The sequence below is a fragment of the Topomyia yanbarensis genome, chromosome 2, assembly GCF_030247195.1.
Source record: "Topomyia yanbarensis strain Yona2022 chromosome 2, ASM3024719v1, whole genome shotgun sequence".
NCBI classification, from domain to species: Eukaryota; Metazoa; Arthropoda; class Insecta; order Diptera; family Culicidae; genus Topomyia; species Topomyia yanbarensis.
In genome coordinates this window covers 443,458,103-443,477,413 of record NC_080671.1, presented here as the reverse complement: position 1 = coordinate 443,477,413, position 19,311 = coordinate 443,458,103, and the positions used below count along the sequence as shown (strand labels likewise).

General features: G+C 39.4%; 1 protein-coding gene across 6 annotated transcripts in view; it reads right to left on the bottom strand.

The window, feature by feature from the left end:
* The window catches only part of LOC131685668 (uncharacterized), a 68,014-nt gene that overhangs the window by 37,744 nt on the left and 10,959 nt on the right, over positions 1 to 19,311 (bottom strand). For 5 of the 6 annotated variants that reach the window (XM_058969538.1, XM_058969543.1, XM_058969539.1 and 2 more), the window contains 3 exons: positions 11,249 to 12,703; positions 11,006 to 11,191; positions 10,684 to 10,941 (listed from right to left, as the gene is read on the bottom strand). In XM_058969538.1, coding sequence (XP_058825521.1) covers positions 10,684 to 10,941; positions 11,006 to 11,191; positions 11,249 to 12,633 — 1,829 coding nt within the window. In that variant the 5' untranslated portion in view covers positions 12,634 to 12,703. The remainder of the gene's footprint in view (positions 1 to 10,683; positions 10,942 to 11,005; positions 11,192 to 11,248; positions 12,704 to 19,311) is intronic. The other variant, XM_058969544.1, reaches the window with a different exon arrangement.

Genomic DNA, 19,311 nt, shown 5'->3' with positions numbered 1-19,311 from the left:
ATAGTAACAGAATTCGTTTATTTAGCGAATTTGTTGAGACTATCATTTCAAACATCTTTATTGCAGGAATGAATACTACGTGTATCCTGAAGCCTTCTCTTGACTACGTCGTTGCTTGGAGTTATTTATATAGCTTTTCACTTTCCAAGATATGTTTCAGATCGATCCGATGTTTGTAGCTTAGAAACTTTGCAGTTATCAGGTTCGCGCAAATAAAAGCTTTTGCATCGACTAGTGATCAATTTCCATGTAGACAACTTGGAATTGTTCGGCGGTTATTTCTAGTGATTGTAAATAGAAAAAGGAAATACGAAATTCGTTTTATCGAAATAATATTTGGCTAATTTAAATGCTTCACTATTAGATTGAACAATAAATAGGCGACAAAGGGTAATCCACAAACAACTTTTAAAGTATTCAAAATAGATATTGGATGTCTTCAGTAAAATTATTCGCAAAAATAAGAGCTACAAATTTGCTGAACACATCATTTCAATACAATCACTTCTTAGAAAATTTCTGAAAATATCTCACTTGTAGGTGATTTATCAGCAAAAAAATAATTCCAAATGAAAGGCCATATTGCACCCATTAAATTCTCCGAAGATACTATTGACCAAAAATTAGCCGTTTTGGCGTTGAAAATAGATTGCATGTGTTTGGTCTTATTTGTGGATATGGGAAATGATAAAAATCTTTCGTCCATATTTAATGATAAATATCTCTTTTGATAAAAGTAAGATTTCAACAATCTATAGCTCGTTCACAATCGTCTGAGCTCTCGATCGAAGCAGATCGTTTTCTTGTACTGTGCATATATATATATATATATATATATATATATATATATATATATATATATATATATATATATATATATATATATATATATATATATATATATATATATATATATATATATATATATATATATATATATATATATATATATATATATATATATATATATATATATATATATATATATACATTGTGAAGGTCAACCATTGCGTAAGGCTGGCTTTGTTCGCCGGTGCCCAGGCTGGTGAAGTGAATACCAGAATAGCCGGACACGCCGCTATATAAACTAAGTATTTTTTTTTTACTTTTTTTTTTACTTCTTAGATCCCTTCCCCCTGAATATAAGTTTAATCTCTCGTTTACACCACGTGCTATCCTCGTGCCTAAATGGCCGAGGGCGAAGTAACATTGGATGGGAATGATGTTCCCATGGATTTACCGGATAAACCCGAAATAACTCCCTCCACTGATTCCCCCAGTCCTCCTCGTATTAAAACATACCCACCCAGTTCAATTGGGCCCTGGGTGGTCTATTTCCGGCCCATCACGAAATCGCTTAATATTTTAGAAATCTCACGAGAGCTGACTGCTAACTACCCGGCCGTAGCTCAGATAACACGTGTTAGAGCTAATAAGATACGCATATTAGTGAATGACCTCGACCAGGCAAACCAGATTGCACGCAGCGAGCGTTTTACAAAGTAATTTAAAGCGCATATACCTTGTTTAGCAGTGGAGATCGACGGGGTCGTCGCCGAGCCGGGTTTGAAGTGCGAAGACGTGTTGAAGTACGGAGTTGGTTGCTTTAAGGACCCCTCACTTGAACATGTGAAGATTCTGGAATGCAAGCAATTGTATTCCGCAAAAACTGAGAATAATAAGACAACTTATTCATTGTCAGACTCGCTTCGGGTGACTTTCTCCGGGTCTTCCCTCCCCAACTATCTCCTCCTGGATAAGGTTCGGCTACTTGTTCGCCTGTTTGTACCGCGGGTAATGAACTACAGCAATTGCAAGCAGCTGGGCCACACAGCCACCTATTGTGGCAATAAGAAAAGGTGCGGCAAATGCGAGGGAGAACATGAGGATGACTCTTGCGGTGGAGAAACTGAAAAGTGTATTTACTGCAGGGGCCTTCCGCATGATCTTAAATCATGCCCCGCGTACAAACAGCGCGGGGATAAAATTAAGCGCTCCCTTAAGGAACGCTCGAAGCGCTCTTATGCAGAAATTCTTAAGAATGCTTCGCCATCTATCCCTTCCGAAAATTCCTTTGCTCTTTTGGCTGGCGTTGAGCAAGAATCTGACGACCCACAAGAGGGAACATCATTGGTTAACCCAGGGGAATCCAGGAAGAGAAGAAATCTAGCCTCCCCGTAAGGATGCCAAGGTGTCGTCCACTCAGAGTGCGCCAACTACAATCAATCAATCCAATGGAAGTGATGCACTAAAGCCGAAGCAAGTTGCTCCAGGACTTGGAAATTTTAATTCTAACAAGGAGTATCCATCACTTCCAGGGACACCAAAAACCCCAAGTGTTCCCTTTTTTCAAACAGATACTCAGTCCAGTAGCGGACTAATGAAATTTTCTGACATAGTGGACTTAATTTTTACTTACTTAAATTTTGGCCCCTCCTTGCAGCGATCGTATCCTTCGATGGCTAAGTCATCAAACGAGGTCACTGATTCGATCACTGTCCTACAGTGGAATTGCAGAAGTATCCTCCCGAAAATCGATTCCTTCAAATTCTTACTAAACAGTTTAAAATGTGATGCTTTTGCATTATGTGAGACCTGGTTAACTTCTGATATAAATCTCAACTTCCACGACTTTAATATAATCCGTCTGGATCGAGAAAACCCTTATGGAGGAGTACTTTTGGGGATCAAAAAGTGCTATTCTTTCAACCGAATTAACCTCCCTTCGACACCAGGCATTGAAATTGTCGCTTGTCAAGTTCTAATCAAAGGTAAAGACCTTTGTACGGCACGGTACGGTATGGGGCTGTCTTCATGATGATAATAGATCAACATTAATCCAAGATCTTTGCGACAATTTCAACATGACCATCTTAAACAGGGGAGAAATGACTCGGATTCCTACATCACCAGCACGCGCAAGCGCGTTGGATTTATCGCTTTGCTCGACATCGCTACAGTTAGATTGCATGTGGAAGGTGATCCCTGATCCCCACGGTAGCGATCATTTGCCTATCGTGATTTCAATTGCTAACGGTTCAAGACCATCGGAAACAATCAATGTCTCGTATGACCTCACAAGGAACATTGATTGGAAGAGTTACGCGACCGCGATATCCGTTAAAATCGAATCCACTCAAGAACTTCCTCCGGAGGAAGAGTACGGGTTTTTGGCTGGCTTGATTCTCGACAGTGCGAATCAAGCTCAGACTAAACCAGTACCCAGCGCGAATACCCATGGACGGTCTCCCACCCTGTGGTGGGATAAAGAGTGCTCAGAGCTGTACGCGGAAAAGTCCACTGCATATAAGGCCTTCCGGGAAGACGGGTTACCCGCTAGCTATCAACAGTATGCGTCGTTAGAAAGGCGAATGAAGAGTCTAATGAAAGCCAAAAAACGCAGTTATTGGCGCCGGTTCGTCGACGGGTTAACGAGAGAAACTGCGATGAGCACTCCTTGGGGGTACGGCTCGACGTATGCGTACCAACGAGAACGTGGAATATTCAAACCGTTGGATATTCGCTTTCGCCAAGAAGATCTGTCCGGACTCTGTCCCGGTACAGAAAACGTGCCGCGCCGCGTCTCCTCACGATACCGCGAACGAAACACCGTTTTCGATGGTGGAGTTCTCACTTGCTCTCTTATCATGCAACAAAAACGCCCCAGGGTTAGACAGAATCAAATTCAACTTGCTGAAGAATCTGCCTGACACTGCAAAAAGGCGCTTATTGAATTTATTTAACAAGTTTCTTGAGGGTAACATTGTCCCTCATGACTGGAGGCAAGTGAAGGTCATCGCCATCCAAAAACCAGGAAAACCAGTCTCCGACCACAACTCGTATCGGCCGATTGCAATGCTGTCCTGTATTCGGAAGTTGTTCGAGAAAATGATCTTGTTTCGCCTCGACAATTGGGTTGAAGCAAATGGCTTACTGTCAGGTACACAATTTGGCTTCCGCAAAGGCAAAGGGACGAGCGATTGCCTTGCGTTGCTTTCTACAGAAATCCAAATGGCCTATGCTAACAAAGAGCAGATGGCATCAGTCTTCTTGGATATTAAGGGGGCTTTTGACTCAGTTTCTATCAACATTCTGTCAGAGAAGCTGCACCAGCATGGTCTTTCACCAATTTTAAATAACTTTTTGCTAAACCTGTTGTCTGAAAAGCACATGCACTTTTCGCATGGCGATTTAACAACATCGCGATTTAGCTACATGGGTCTTCCCCAGGGCTCATGTCTAAGTCCCCTGCTCTACAATTTTTACGTGAATGACATTGACGATTGTCTTGCCAATTCATGCACGCTAAGGCAACTTGCCGACGACGGCGTGGTCTCTGTTACAGGGCCCAAAGCTGCCGACTTGCAAGGACCATTACAAAATACCTTGGACAATTTGTCTGCTTGGGCTCTTCAGCTGGGTATTGAGTTCTCCACGGAGAAAACTGAGTTGGTTGTTTTTTCTAGGAAGCGTGAGCCGGCGCAACTCCAGCTACTATTAATGGGTGCAACGATCAACCAGGTTTTCATATTTAAATATCTCGGGGTCTGGTTCGACTCTAAAGGTACCTGGGGATGTCACATTAGGTATCTGAAACAGAAATGCCAACAAAGGATCAATTTTCTCCGAACAATAACTGGAACATGGTGGGGTGCTCACCCAGGAGACCTGATCAGGTTATACCAAACAACGATATTGTCGGTGATGGAGTACGGGTGTTTCTGTTCCCGCTCCGCTGCGAACATACACTTCATCAAACTGGAGAGAATCCAGTATCGTTGCTGGCGCATTGCCTTGGGTTGCATGCACTCGACCCATACTATGAATCTCGAAGTGCTGGCGGGCGTTCTTCCGCTAAAAAATCCATTTCGGGAACTCTCATATCGATTGCTCATCCGATGCGACATTCTGAACCCGTTGATAATTCAAAACTTCGAGAGGCTCGTCGAGCTTAATTCTCAAACCCGATTTATGGTCTTGTACTTCGACTACATGGCACAGAGCATTAATCCTTCTTCATATACTCCCAACCGTGTTCGTTTCCTAGATATTTCTGAGTATACTGTATTCTTCGATACATCCATGAAGGAAGAGATTTGTGGAATCCCGGACCATATACGCCCGCAAGTGATCCCCAATATATTTTATAATAAATTCCGAGAAGTCGACTGTGACAAAATGTTTTACACTGACGGATCAAATCTCGATAGGTCCACTGGCTTCGGTATCTTCAATGATAATGTCACCGCTTCATTTAAGCTCAATGATCCTGCTTCAGTTTACGTCGCCAAATTAGCCGCTATTCACCATGCCCTTGGGATCATTGACACTTTGCCCACAGATCACTACTTCATCATTTCGGACAGCCTCAGTTCTATCGAGGCTCTTCGTGCGGGGAAGCCTAAAAAGCAATTCCCGTATTTTCTGGGGAAGATACGGGAGTCCTTGTGTACGTTATCTGAAAATTGCTCATTGCTCTATCCCGGGCAATGAAAAGGCCGACTCATTAGCAAAGTGGGCGCATTAAATGGTGACATATACGAAAGACCAATCTGCTTCAACGAATTTTTTAGTATTTGTCGTCAGAGGACACTCAACAGTTGGCAAACCTCGTGGAGCAATGGTGAACTTGGACGATGGCTACATTCCATTATCCCAAAGGTATCAACGAAGCCTTGGTTCAGGGGGATGGATGTGGGTCGGGATTTTATTCGTGTAATGTCCCGACTTATGTCCAACCACTACACCTTGGATGCGCATTTGCGGCGTATTGGGCTTGCGGAGAGTAGTCTGTGCGCTTGTGACGAGGGCTATCACGACATCGAGCACGTTGTCTGGGTATGCGCCGGGTACTTGGACGCCAGGTCTCAGTTAAAGGATTCCCTTCGGGCCCGAGGTAGACCACCCAATGTCCCAGTCCGAGAAATGCTGGCAATCGTGATTTCCCCTATATGTCCCTTATTTATACTTTCATAAAAACGATAAATATCCCAATTTAGCCCCTCGCTTTTTATTTCTCGTTTTAGAAGTTTTCTTCTGCCTTGTTGGACCGATCAGCTCCAGACTGAAACTATGTAACCGCCGTCGCACTTACCACTACGGAAACTGAAGCGAGAGCGACTCGAGGTCCGATGACTTTTGAAGGATTCCCCGCGGGTCCGAAGAATACCATCCTCGAATCCGACCTACTAGACTGAGGCGCTAATTTGTTTCGCTGATCTCCCGTTTGCCCGAAAGTTGCAAGTTTTGCTCTTCGCTCCCGGTCACCATCTACGCTTTCTCTCCCCTGTCCTTGATACAACTTCTACAGCCCCCTCTGAATATCTTGACCAAGCATAAGTCTCCGCTAAAAAAGTTCAAATTTGTGTTCTGTATTCCTAGTTTTAAGATAGTTGTAATTTTACCTCTTTGTTAAAACTATTGTCCCCCATCTTGTAAATAGAATTGTATCCCTAGTTTTAAAATACCTGTGAATTTTCTCATAAATATTTGTTCTCTCTTTTGTGTACCAAACTATATTGTTAGTTTTAAGATAACTGTAAATATTTCCTAAAAAACTATTACTATTGAATTCCTTGTTTTAAAATTTTCATAAAAAAAAAATCTTTTGTCCCCTCTCTTGTATATATAATCCTATTACTAGTCTTAAGATAGCTGTAAAATTTTTCTCTTTAAAAAAAAATTTCAACATTGTAACCTTCTAGTTTTAAAATATCGAAAATGTAAAAATAAAAGAATTTAACACCGCCAAGCTAACGCATTTGTGCCTATCAAATAAGTGAAATGAATAAAAAAAAATCTATAGCTCGTTCGAAAGGTATTCGTATAGGCTGTCCAAATATATATAAAGCTTTTATCTATATTGTCAATTTCTGCAGATAATTTAAAAACTGCAAAAAACACCATTTTTACACTTTTAAACATTCATATCTTGGAAACTAAACATCAGAATCAAAAACAAAACAATAGCGTTCTGTCTGGGTCTTTCATTTAAAATTAGTTTGGATACGATCGGTTCAGCCATTGCTGAGAAACACGAATGAGAGTTTGTCCGTTGCATACATACACACACAGGGCAACATTGTCCGAAATCGTCGAGCTGATTCGATCGTTGTATAAGACTCGGCCCTCCGGGCCTCGGAAAGAATCTTGAAAGTTTATGCGAATTCTACAAAGAATTTTATAAGAAATGTAAAAAGTTTTTAACAAAAGTTGCCTCACTGATATTTTTAATTTTTAAGCTGAGATTTTCAAATAAAAATCAAAAAATGTATTTTTTACTGACAGCAGATTTCGAAACATTTAACATACAAAAGAAATAAAAGCTGCATTGTAACATTTTTTTCAACATTAAACATTAGATCTCCACCCTGACATTGCTGTATGGGGACTTTTTTCGGAGTACCAAAACTTGAGGTGCGTGTTTGAAATTTCAGGAAGACCATAAATATTTGCACTCTGCCATGTATCACGTATACCGAGGACACAATTTTGGGAGCTGATTGGTGGATTGTGATTACGGTGCATATCATTAGATTTGAATTACCATTCCAAGAGTCGTCACAACATTTTGATTGTATTCCAGACTAAACCCACTCATCTTTTTGCACAAGCAAATGAAACATGATTATGATCTACTGCTGATTAAGTTTTTCACATGTTCTTCGTTCCAGTTTCTAATAAAATAGATTGAATCCATATATCGTGTGAAGACAGATGACCACGTCATTCCTTTGCTATCGAATTCAGATTGTTCTTCAAATTATATCCCCATGATTTCTAAAGATTTTTTTCCATAAAGAATACTTTCTGTCTCTTCCTTCCTATTCTTCAATTATCACTTTTCGTCTGGCTCTAGGTTCGTGCATAAATAAACTATCCTGAATTGACCCAAATGTTCCTAAAATGAATGTCGAACAAGATTCGTCGCAACATACTCCAAGCTCCCATTTAAAATCAAACACATTGAACTGGGTTTGACCATATCCGATCTTCTTTCGGATCAAAGATAGTTCGCGAAGTATTTTAATATTCCGCAAGACGCAGAATAACTCAACGCATCAGCTATCTCGAAAGTTTGTCTAGATAAGCTCAGAATTGCGAAAATTTGTCTAAAGCAAACAAATGAGGTTACTGGCGACAAGACATTCATGAAGAACTAACGCGTTTACATGCCCGCTCACAAAGTTGAGATCGATGGTGTAGTTAGTGATTTGAACTTGGCATGCGTGGATCTACTGAAGGAGGGGATTGGCTGTTTCAAAAACCCCTTGCTCCAGTGAGCGAAGGTTTTGAGTGAAAATCGCAGGGCAAGACTTCTTTGCGTCTTCTTCGACAAGGATCCTCTGCATGATCGGTTATTTGGGTCGCGCTTCATGCATGCAGTATTGCATTAATTACAAGCAAATGGGTCTTTGCATCAATAATTATTTCTCTCTCTTGAAAGACCGCCAAATATTCCAGCAAGCGAAAACTCTGCCATAAATCCGAAGCAAACAGCGCCTGGTCTTAGACAATTGAGAAGAAACAAAGAATTTTCAATGCTTCCAGGAACACCAAAAACCTCATGTGACATGTCAATTAGAGATTCAACTTATTCAATACAGTGCATCTCAGCATATATAACCCCTTAAAAAAACACGGAGGAAGCGAAAGCGGGAGCCAGTGAGACGCCAATGAGTGACCGACATATCCGTTCTGTGAAAGAGTCAAGACAGGAAGATGAAGCGGAGAAATTTAAGATTGTTCAGTAGTTTGGCAAAGTACGGAGGAATGATGTAAAGATGGACAGCAGTGGATATGGAACAATAGATACCATAGAAAAAAGATCGAAAACATAGACTGAGGAAGAAAATATAAAGAAAGAAGAGCTTCGGCCGCACCAGCTGATTTATCTTGAAAACTAAACACTGGAATATAAAACAAAATTACGGTGCTCATTTCTAATGTTGGACTTCTTTTAAACTGGTTTGGTTAAGAACGGTCCAGCCGTTCCCAAGATCCACGTCTGAAAATGGCGCACACGCATGTATTGACCCAATTCGCCGAGCTGAGCCGAAAAGCATATATGACATAGCACTCTGAGCCTCGGAAAAAGTCTCCAAACGTTCAGCGATTTATATACCAATTTATTATGAAAAATAAAATTACTAGAAAATGACGCAAGTGTGTTTAGTCGATTTAAAAAGTTTAAAAAATTCATTTTGATCAAAGTGACAAATATTCAAATTCATTGAATGAAAGTTGATTATATTCAGTCGCAGCCATTTTCAATATTCAGTGATGCAACTGAAAACATCAAACTAACAAACTGCCCATTCATTCCATATAGGTTTTCATTCGTTTCCGCTTATTGCACGAAATGAACGTGCAGCAATGAATCAAACGTATCAAAGTAGGCACTGGCACAATGTAAGCGAAGATAATTATTATTGTATATGCTTTACCAACATTTTAAAAATATTATTGTACGATATTCAACTGAATGAATACCATAGATTTTTGAATGATTTTTTTTATTCATCACGAGTCGCATCAAGTTCATTTTTAGCCGTCAAAAAGAGCTTCGATTTTTTTAAGCTTCGCATTTGATATTATTACTTTTATTTTTTTACATTTTAACAACATTCAATTAGCTAGAAATTACTAGGTAGGGAAAGTTATGAAAATTAGAGTCATAGTACTCATGAGTGAGAACAAGGATGTGAAGTAAACAGATAGGAAAACTAGAAGTGGCAGGGTCATTAGAACAGGCTCAATATCGTACGGGCTTAATCTTTGTCTTCTGTTAATGAGGGTCGAGCTTAGGCAGTATATTACTTTTATTCCTATCGATACTAATACCATGTTCACACTACAGAGTTAAAACATGTTATAATAATTAGCAACAAGAAAAATGTCATCAAGATAGCGTTAAAACACGTTTTAACTCGTAGTGTAAACGTAGTATAACACTTCTCTTACATATCCACTAAAACAAGAACGTTTGTTTACTTTGCTTAGGTAGCCGCTGACATGTTCCGTGGATATATTTGGCTTCAATCTCTACGGGCTTTTATATAACGCCTTTGGTGCAGAACGATTCGCATGCTGTACTTACACGAGTTTTCACTTGCTCGAACACGGGTGCTGCTACCACCGCGGTGATGCTAAACCACCCGGACGAAATGGTCAAGGTGCACTTGCGCTCGGCAACGGATCGCCGCTAGTATTTAATTCGGATATAAGATACACCACTAGCGCTTGCCAAGTACTAGGATAACTGATCTTGGATTTACAAGGAAATACTATATACTACATAAAATGCCCAAAAATTAAATTAATCTTAGAAACTAATTGGTAGTAAAACACATTAGTAAACATGTGTCTTTTCTGAAGTTACAGTGCATTTCCTTAAGGTGGAATGCTTACCGTAAACAAGTATTATTCCTAAAGAGAATTGTCATGAATACATGTGAAGAATGGTTGCGTCAAGAGATGTGAGCGCCGTGAGTTGTTAATTGGAATGGCCGCAGAGTGGCGATTTTATCATCGCTCTAATTAAGCTGTATGTTAACTTGTCTGAGTACGAGACAAGCATTTGAGTACGCAGCGCGACAATAGGAGTACTGATTATTTTCAGTTTCCATAGAGACGAATGGTAGGTTTCTTTGAAAAAAAAACTAATAAAAATTCTATACTTACTTGACATTATCTTTGCGCGTTCGGTCGATGTACTCCTGCTGATAGCGACTCTTCATCACGATCGTCGGCGGCCTGACGGAAAACTTAATCCTGAGTGTGGCGTTCATGGCACTCAGGAAGCCCTCTTCCACCAACCGTTCGTTTTCGATCAAATCGTGCACCGGTCCCGTTTGATGCCACTCGAAATGATCGATTTGGGTTAACTTGATCGATTTAACCGGATCGGTTTCATGCAGCAGCTCGATGCAGTACTCGTATCTGGAAGTATGAAGAATAACGCTATATGTTCAGTCGTTTCAACGCGTCAACTATCGATTCGAACCTTCCAGTGACACCTTCCGTCATTATCAAAGTAACCGAGAGGTGGTCACTTTTCCACGCATGCAGACGCCAACCGAAGCCTACTACGTCGTACAAAACGTCGGATGTGCGACACTCTTCGATCGGTTCGATCGCCTGGTAGTCTTTGATGATGAAGATCTCTGATCGGAACTCAGGAATAAAGTCGCTGCAAATGAAACAAAAATATTTTCACGCCTTCGGACATAACAATAATATAAATTACCATTCCAAATCTGTCGGAACGGGCTGGAGAACAATAGGCCCATCTGGATTTTCTATCAAAAGACTACATCTTCTGAGAAACTCGCCGTCCTTCGCAACCAGCTCTGGCTTCGAACATGCTTTCAGTTCGGCTTCCAATTTGTTGTATGCCGATGTCACTCGAAAGATTTCGTTGGCAATGGTATCTTTCTGGTCCTGAAGAAGTGTTAACTTTCGATTGATTTGCCGTTCGATACATTCTGCTTCGGAATGCAGCAATCGGCTCAGTTCCTGGAGTTTGCGAGCTTTGGATGTTTTCACCAAGTCGATGTTTCGTTCTACGCTTTGGATAACTTGCCCATTACGTTCCAAGTATCCAGTGACGGCAGCAAGTTCCTGCCTAATTCTGTCCAATTTAGTGTCATAGACCGTGGAAATTTTTTGCAAAGAATGATTAGAATGTTGACCATCGTGGAAGGCACAGGTTTCGCAGATGCAACAATTACAGGACAGGCAATATAAAATTAGTGGCAGTGAATGTAGTGTACATAGGAGTTTATTGCCGTCCTGATCATCTACCGATGGAAATGACGGGGCTCCCAGCGAAACAATATGCCCGTTAATGTTTGGTTTGATTTTGTTCGGTATTACCGCTTCGGGTGTAACCTTTTTAGCCGTCGTCGCCGTCGGGCCAGAAATCTTAAATCCATTCTTGCGATGCTGAGTTGCATCTTTCTCGGATTGTTCGCTTCCATTATCTCCATTTAAATAACTTTTTTCGGATATTCCTTTATTGCATACAATTCCATTGCTAAGAGATTTAAGATTCACTTCACCCTCCGTCAACTTTCCACTGTTTTTCGACTGATTTTGTTGAGTTTGTTGTTTTCTGTTCACATCCTTTGATTTCTTCGCTTGACGCCCATTAATGGCAAGCATTTTCCCCGGCGCGGCACCATTAACCATAGACTCGGTGCCAGCTGCATCCCCATTCATCAACCGCCCGCCGAGCGAATCATTCTCGATCACTTTCACAACCAATTTTATAGAACCGGACTCGACTCCATTCGTCCGATACAGTTTCCCATAATCGGCGACATTAGCGTCCGCTCTGCCGTTCGTCAATAGATCTGCGGCACAGCGAACCAGATCGTCGATCGGTAACTTCGATTTGCAGTTAGGACACTCGCTGGTTTTGGTTTTATTGTCCGTCAGCCACTTCCTAATGCACTGGAAGCAGTACTGCTTCGAACACTTGGGACACAGACACTTTGGGCTACGGGCTTCCTTCCAGCACAGAAGACACTCGTCGGATTTTTTCGATTGAAGTTTACGCAGGATGGTTCCGTTCGGTAAGACACTGGTTACGTTGTTGTTGTTCCGATCGCGACCATTGCGATTTTCCATTATACGTGGGACGCCAGATTGAATTGTGTATGTGCGTGGGAACTGGGGCAACTAGAGAATACCTGCTGTACTATTGGCAGCAGAAAAGGGTTATATATTACATGGATTATTTTATCTTTTCACGGAGTCTAGTACGCTGTCATAGGATTGATGTTTAAAGAAATATGTTCAGTTTTAAAACGATACGAAAAATTGATAAAATTTGTAAGTGGAACAAAACGAGGTAGCCCAGATAGAACTCGACTTGCGGAGCATTTATTTGAGTAGGTATGGCCGTTTTGCTACGAAGTTTCATCTTTTTGCTACGAAATCATTTTGCAACATTATTACGTACCTCGCATATTACACAGCAAAAATCATAAATTCTTAAATTCAAGAAAATCACAATTTCATGAACCGTTTACGAAAATCGTGACTAGGCTCTCGGAATCACGAATAATTAATTTCTTATTCATTAAATTATTTGTGTTTTCACAAAACTATTTCACGTCAAAAATCGCCATACATTACACTCAAATACTTCGTAGGGTTATTATGGTTATGTCCTGCATAAATTTAGCTTTTTGCCTTTCTCATATAAAGAAAGGCCATGCAATCACTGTAAAATTCAACTTTTTAACCGAGGCCCGGAGGGCCGAGTGTCATACACCATTCGATTCAGTTCGTCGAGATCGGCAAATGTCTGTGTGTGTATGTATGTGTGAGTGTCATTTAAACTCACACAATGGCTGAACCGATTTTCGCAAAGTTAGTTTCATCTGAAAGGTATAACGCTCCCATAAGCTGCTATTGAATTTTTAGTTGATCCGACTGCCGGTTCCGGAGTTACGGGTTGAAGAGTGCGGTCACACAGCAAATTCCCATATAAACTGGTACCACCATGATGTTCAAATGATGTAAAACATATTAAAATTGACGTAACATTACTCTAGTTTGCGGGTCTGGATCACTAATGATCAATCAAAGCAGCCCCCGGGGAAACCGGCAAGTTCCGAAGCTAATATCACACCCATTCCCCAACGAGTTCTCTACCGATTTTTACAAACTTGATTTCAAATGAAAGATACAGTAATACCATTGACTGCTTCTGAATTTCATTCGGTTCTGATTCTTGCTTTCGGAGTTACAGGGGTGTTAGTAAGCATACACTGGAATTTCCCATATAAATCGGTACAATCGTAATACCTCAGAGGCTAAAAACTATTGAAATGGTCACCAAATTACTTCTAATCGCAGATCTAAATCACTGATTGCCAATCAAACATTCTTTGAATATATTGTCCACTATCGACGATTCCGGAAGTCCGGAATTCCGGGCATATTCCATAATTAAAGTCACATCGGTTCTTCGGTGATGACTGAACCGATTTTCTCAAATCAAGTCTCAAATGGAAGGCAAAATATGCAGTTGAGTATTGTGTCGCCGCCCCTCCCCCCGCCTTGCCCTTACACCTCCCTCCTTCATAACTCCCCTCCCCTTGGACCACCCTCACGCCCGCATTTCCTTCATCGACCCCGTATACCGAAATAAGATGAAGGATTTCTGACGCATCCTCCACTCCCACTCTACTAACCCCCCATTCCCTCCACTTTCAAACCCATTCCACCAACATTTCAAAATATAATCACATGAAGATAACATTGAACTCATGCTGATAAAGCTAATTAAATATTATTCTTTTGCCTTTCTCATATAGAAAGGTTATGCAATTGCTCCAAAAACCGACTTTCCAACCGAGACCGCAAAATATCTGTGTGTATGTATGTGTGTATGTATGTGTGTATGTATGTATGTATGTATGTATGTATGTATGTATGTATGTATGTATGCATGTATGTATGTATGTATGTATGTATGTATGTATGTCTGTATGTATGTCTGTATGTATGTATGTGTGTGTATGTGCGGATTTGTTAACAAAATGTCCACATCGGTTTCTCGAAGATGGCAGAACCGATTTTTACAAACTAAGATTCAAATAAAAGGTATAATATTCCCATAGGTTGCTATTGAATTTCATTTTCAACCGACATCTTGTTCCGGAGTACGAGTTGAAGAGTATGGTTACAAAACAAAATTTGTTGATTTGTCCACATCGGTTTCTCGGAATTTTCTGAACCGATTTTGACAAACTTGATTTTAAATGAAAGGTCCATCAGCTGCTGTTGAATTTTGTGTGGATCCGAGTTCTGGTTCCTGAATTACAGGGTGATACGTACGATCACGCAGCAAATCCCGATTCTAACGAATTCTGCGATGAATCATAAAAAGGTGAATTTTTTTTTTTCCAAAATGTAAACACAACTGTTGAATTTGTAGATCTAGGTCACCAACAGTCATTCAAAGTCTCTTTGGCCACACTGGCCACCATCGACGGATCCGGAAGCATCCAAATTCAGAATACCCGTTATTTTGGTTACTCGAAAATGGCTAGACCGATTTGATAAACTTAGTCTCAAATGAAAGGTGTTGCGTTCCCGGAAACTGATATTAAATTCCACCTCCATCCGACTTCCGGCTCCGGAGTTACGGGTTGTGGAGTGCGATCACATAGAAAACTCCGACTCAAACCGATACCGCGATGAATGCAAAAAGGTGCTCTTATATATACTTACCAAGTGTAATAAGAACGAAAGACATTTCCATAATGTTATATTGTACGAACCAGCTATAAAATAATAGTTTGTAGAAATGAGAAAGGCACAATTGCACCTGTAGGTGGATTAAAACAGGTTTTTATAATTATAATTCATAAATTGATGACACATAGATTTGTTGTAAAGGGAGGAAAAGGGTTTCAGCGTAAAAAAAACATTTTTTTGTGATTTTTTCAGAAATTTGGGTGAAGCGAATTGGATGAAACTTTTGTTCATTATAACAATTATTTCAAGAACATTCTGTAATTTTTCCATACAAAATATTGACAAGCGACTCGGTGACGAAGATTTTTGTAGAATGTCTCGGGAAAAACACGATTTGCAGTGTTACCTGCCATTCGAAAAAAACTTAATCGAATTATTTCAAACTTTGCATACACTTTATATGTAAAAAATACCTAACCCCCTGGATTCTGAGATAATTTTTCTATGGGTTTTTTGTTTCGATTGTAGAGGTTTTAACTTTAAAGTCATTCACCTCTTCGGGTTAAAAAAACTTTTTAGAAAAATCTAACTCGATAGGCGGGGTTGGGATTTGAACCCATGCGAGCTGCGTACAAGGCAATCGATTTACCAACTACGCTATGCTCGTGCCTAATTAAGGGGGTTTTTTACTCATAAAATGGCGAATTCTTGACCGATTTTTACAAACTTGATTTCAAATAAGAGATACAATAACCCCATAGACTGCTGAAAAATTTAATTCGGTTTCTGGATTCTGGTTCCGGAGTTACCGGTTAGTTAGGAAAGTCACACACGGTGTCTTTGTCGAACAACTTTATTCAAAAAAATTCCGCGAAACTTCACGATACGAAAGATCGGACTGTTCCCATTCATTTGCAACCGATCGAAAAATAATCGGTCAGGGGGCCTAGAACAACTTTTTATTTCAAAGATTTTTGGTTTGGTTTGGTTTTGCAATGATACTAGTTCACACTTTTTCCATCAGGTGGTACTATAGATATTCAAATAATACTAAAATTGAGAATCTGATGAAATTTCGTTGTCTACAACATTGTAGAGAAATATAAATTTATATATAAGCATCCGAGAAAGTTTTTAACATTTTACCCGTTTTTATATTTGCACTGGTTAAAAATTCGTTTTGCAAGGACTGGAAAAATGATGGGTTTAGTTGAACAGTGTATCAGATAAATTTAAGTGTTTACAAAGTCCCATTTTAAACGGAAAAATTATGTTTTCAGATTCCGGCGGTTCTTGAGCGCCAATGACATTTTATGAATATGGAAGTATAGAGAAATGTTGACCATAGATTTATTCGATACTCTTACTTTTTAAAGATGTTAATTAAAATAGTTAACAGATTCTATTTTTTCAATCTTGTATTCATGACTTCTTTATAATATCTATTTCTGTTGCAGGGGATGGCTATTGTAATCTAGAATTACTCTTCTTCCTGATCAGATTCTGCATGGTAAAATACAATAGGTTTAAATTCACAATTTTCTATTTTAATAAACTTAATCAGGCTATTCAAGTCATTATAACACATGACAGATTTTATTTCAACTTTTGATTGAAAATTATGTTAGTTCTTTTCAAGGTTAGAAGAAAGAAGATTGAAAGAGAGAAGCAATTTTGGGTTTTAGGTATACGTTTGATAATTTTTGGAGAAGATTCCATTCATCAGAATGTAAAAATGTTGGGTTTCGCTTTCACTCAAACCGCGTTATTTTCAAAAGAAACACACTTCCCAAAGGCATCAAAAACAAGTTACATAATTTTCTATAAAAGAAATTCCGGAAACGTTACTCGCAGAACATGGATCACAACAGTGTTTACAAGACATCGCGCTGAACCATACATTCAGTGAATTCTTCTAGTAATTTATGTCTTTAAATTGAATATTTCTCGCATAATATGAGCCTAGACCGTATATCTGAAAACTCAGTACAGAATCTAGTGACGACCAACCCCTCTTTCGGGTAAAGGTTGTAATTTCTATATCTACTTTTATGTGAACCTCCGTATTTTCGTACAATAGACAAAACTTTTATTTATCATTGAGTATTGCGATATGTGTTCAGCGTATAGCAATTCCGGAAATTTTGTTCTCAAAGAGAATTATGACAGTATGCTTTGACATCTTTCTCCTAGGTTATGTGAATTGTGTTCCTTTCAAAGCCAAAGTGTGATTGGAGTACAAGAAAGGCCTTGTAGGTATATCGTTCGATGAACAGAAATCCTCCAATTTTTTCTAAAAGTTAACAAACTCAAACTAACTCATAGAATTATTTTTTTTTCATCATTTTTATAATAATTTTAAAACAATCAGGATTTTTAAATGACTAAATATCTAAATATCTCCAGAACGAGGGTAGAAATGAAAAATAAGAAACGAATATAGTTATGCCAAAAAAACTGTTCCTTTTTACTACATTCCTTAAAAAGAGTCCCAATTTAATACCAATTTTGTATCGTCTTCTATATACCTCCTTGGTCATAAGATATCATTTGTCTGTAAGAACCGGTGGAATCTGGAGTTATGTTTTCCTGCTTTCAGGTGGGATTTTGCCAGCACTCAGATTTCTCTGAATACACTGCTCAATTAAAGCAAATCATGTTTCACATATGAATTTTTTTTTTAAATTGGCTTATTAACCAATAGGCTCCATGTAAATTTAAAACTTTTGCAAAATTTAAATAACGATTTTAGATCGATTTGTACATAGTTGTAGACAATTAAATTGCCTAATCGATACTCACTTTTAGTAATATTTGAATGTCTATAGCAATACCTAGTGGTAAATTGGAAAACCTACGTTTTCAAACAAAAAGTCTTTAAAATAAAAAGTTGTTCTGGAGCCCCCGACAGAATATTTTACTTTTGAGCGTAAATGAAAGGGTAAAGTCCATTCTATGACACACTGATGTTTTAAAGACGCCGATTTTTCTCGAATAAACTTGTTCTACCAAACACACCGTGAAACTGTAATTTCCCATATAAACGGTTACCTACAATCGTAATACCTCAGAGGCTATTGAAATGGTCACCAAATTACTTCGATTCGCAGATCAAGATAACTGATTGCCAATGAAAAATTCTTTAAATATATGGTCCACTACCGACGATTCCGGAAGTCCCGGATTCTGGGCATATTCGACAATTAAAGTCCATTGATTCTTCAGCGATGACTAAACCGATTTTCACAAATCAAGTCTCAAATTGAAGGCATAGTATGCAGTTGAATATTGCATCGCCTTCCTCCTTCCACCTCCCTACTTCATCACCCCCCCTCCCCTCCCCCGCCTCCGTGGACCACCCTCATACCCGCATTTTCTTCATCCATATCGCATACCGATATTAAATGAAGTATTTCTGACGCATCCTCCACTCTCATTCTGCCAGCCCTAACCCACTCCCTTTTCAAAGCCATTCTCTAAGCATTTCAAATTATGATCACATAAAAATAACATTAAACTCATGCTGATTAAGCTAATTAGGGCAATGAGCCTATTTTCGCCAAGCTTGGACATTTTCGTGCACGCATATTTGCGAACAGCGCAATTGCTACATATTTTCTATTCGACTTCACAGCCCATGATATTCATGGCGTCATATTCAATTCGTGTATTGATTGACACATTTGCCGCATAATGAATTAGTCTAACCGAAATGGGATTCAACTCATAATCGACACTGATGCGAATGTCCATCACTTAATTTGGGGCAGCTCAGCTAACACTTTGAGCACAAATCACACACAATTTGCACGGCCTGGCAGGAAATTGGTGCTAGATATAACTCGCTGCTCTGACGGTACTACGCATAAGTTCGCAAACTCGCTCGTACCGCTCGAGCTCGAATCGTCGTTATCTTATCATCATTGTCATCATCTCCGAGCACTTTAATGTCACGCTAGATATCATCACATATCGTAATCCCAAATCTACGAACTGGAACCTCTACCGACTGAGTTTTATGAGTATTTTCCAACGAATGAATCTCCAGGTGATTTAGGTGAGGTCATAAAAAGAACAAACATACTCCTAGTAGCC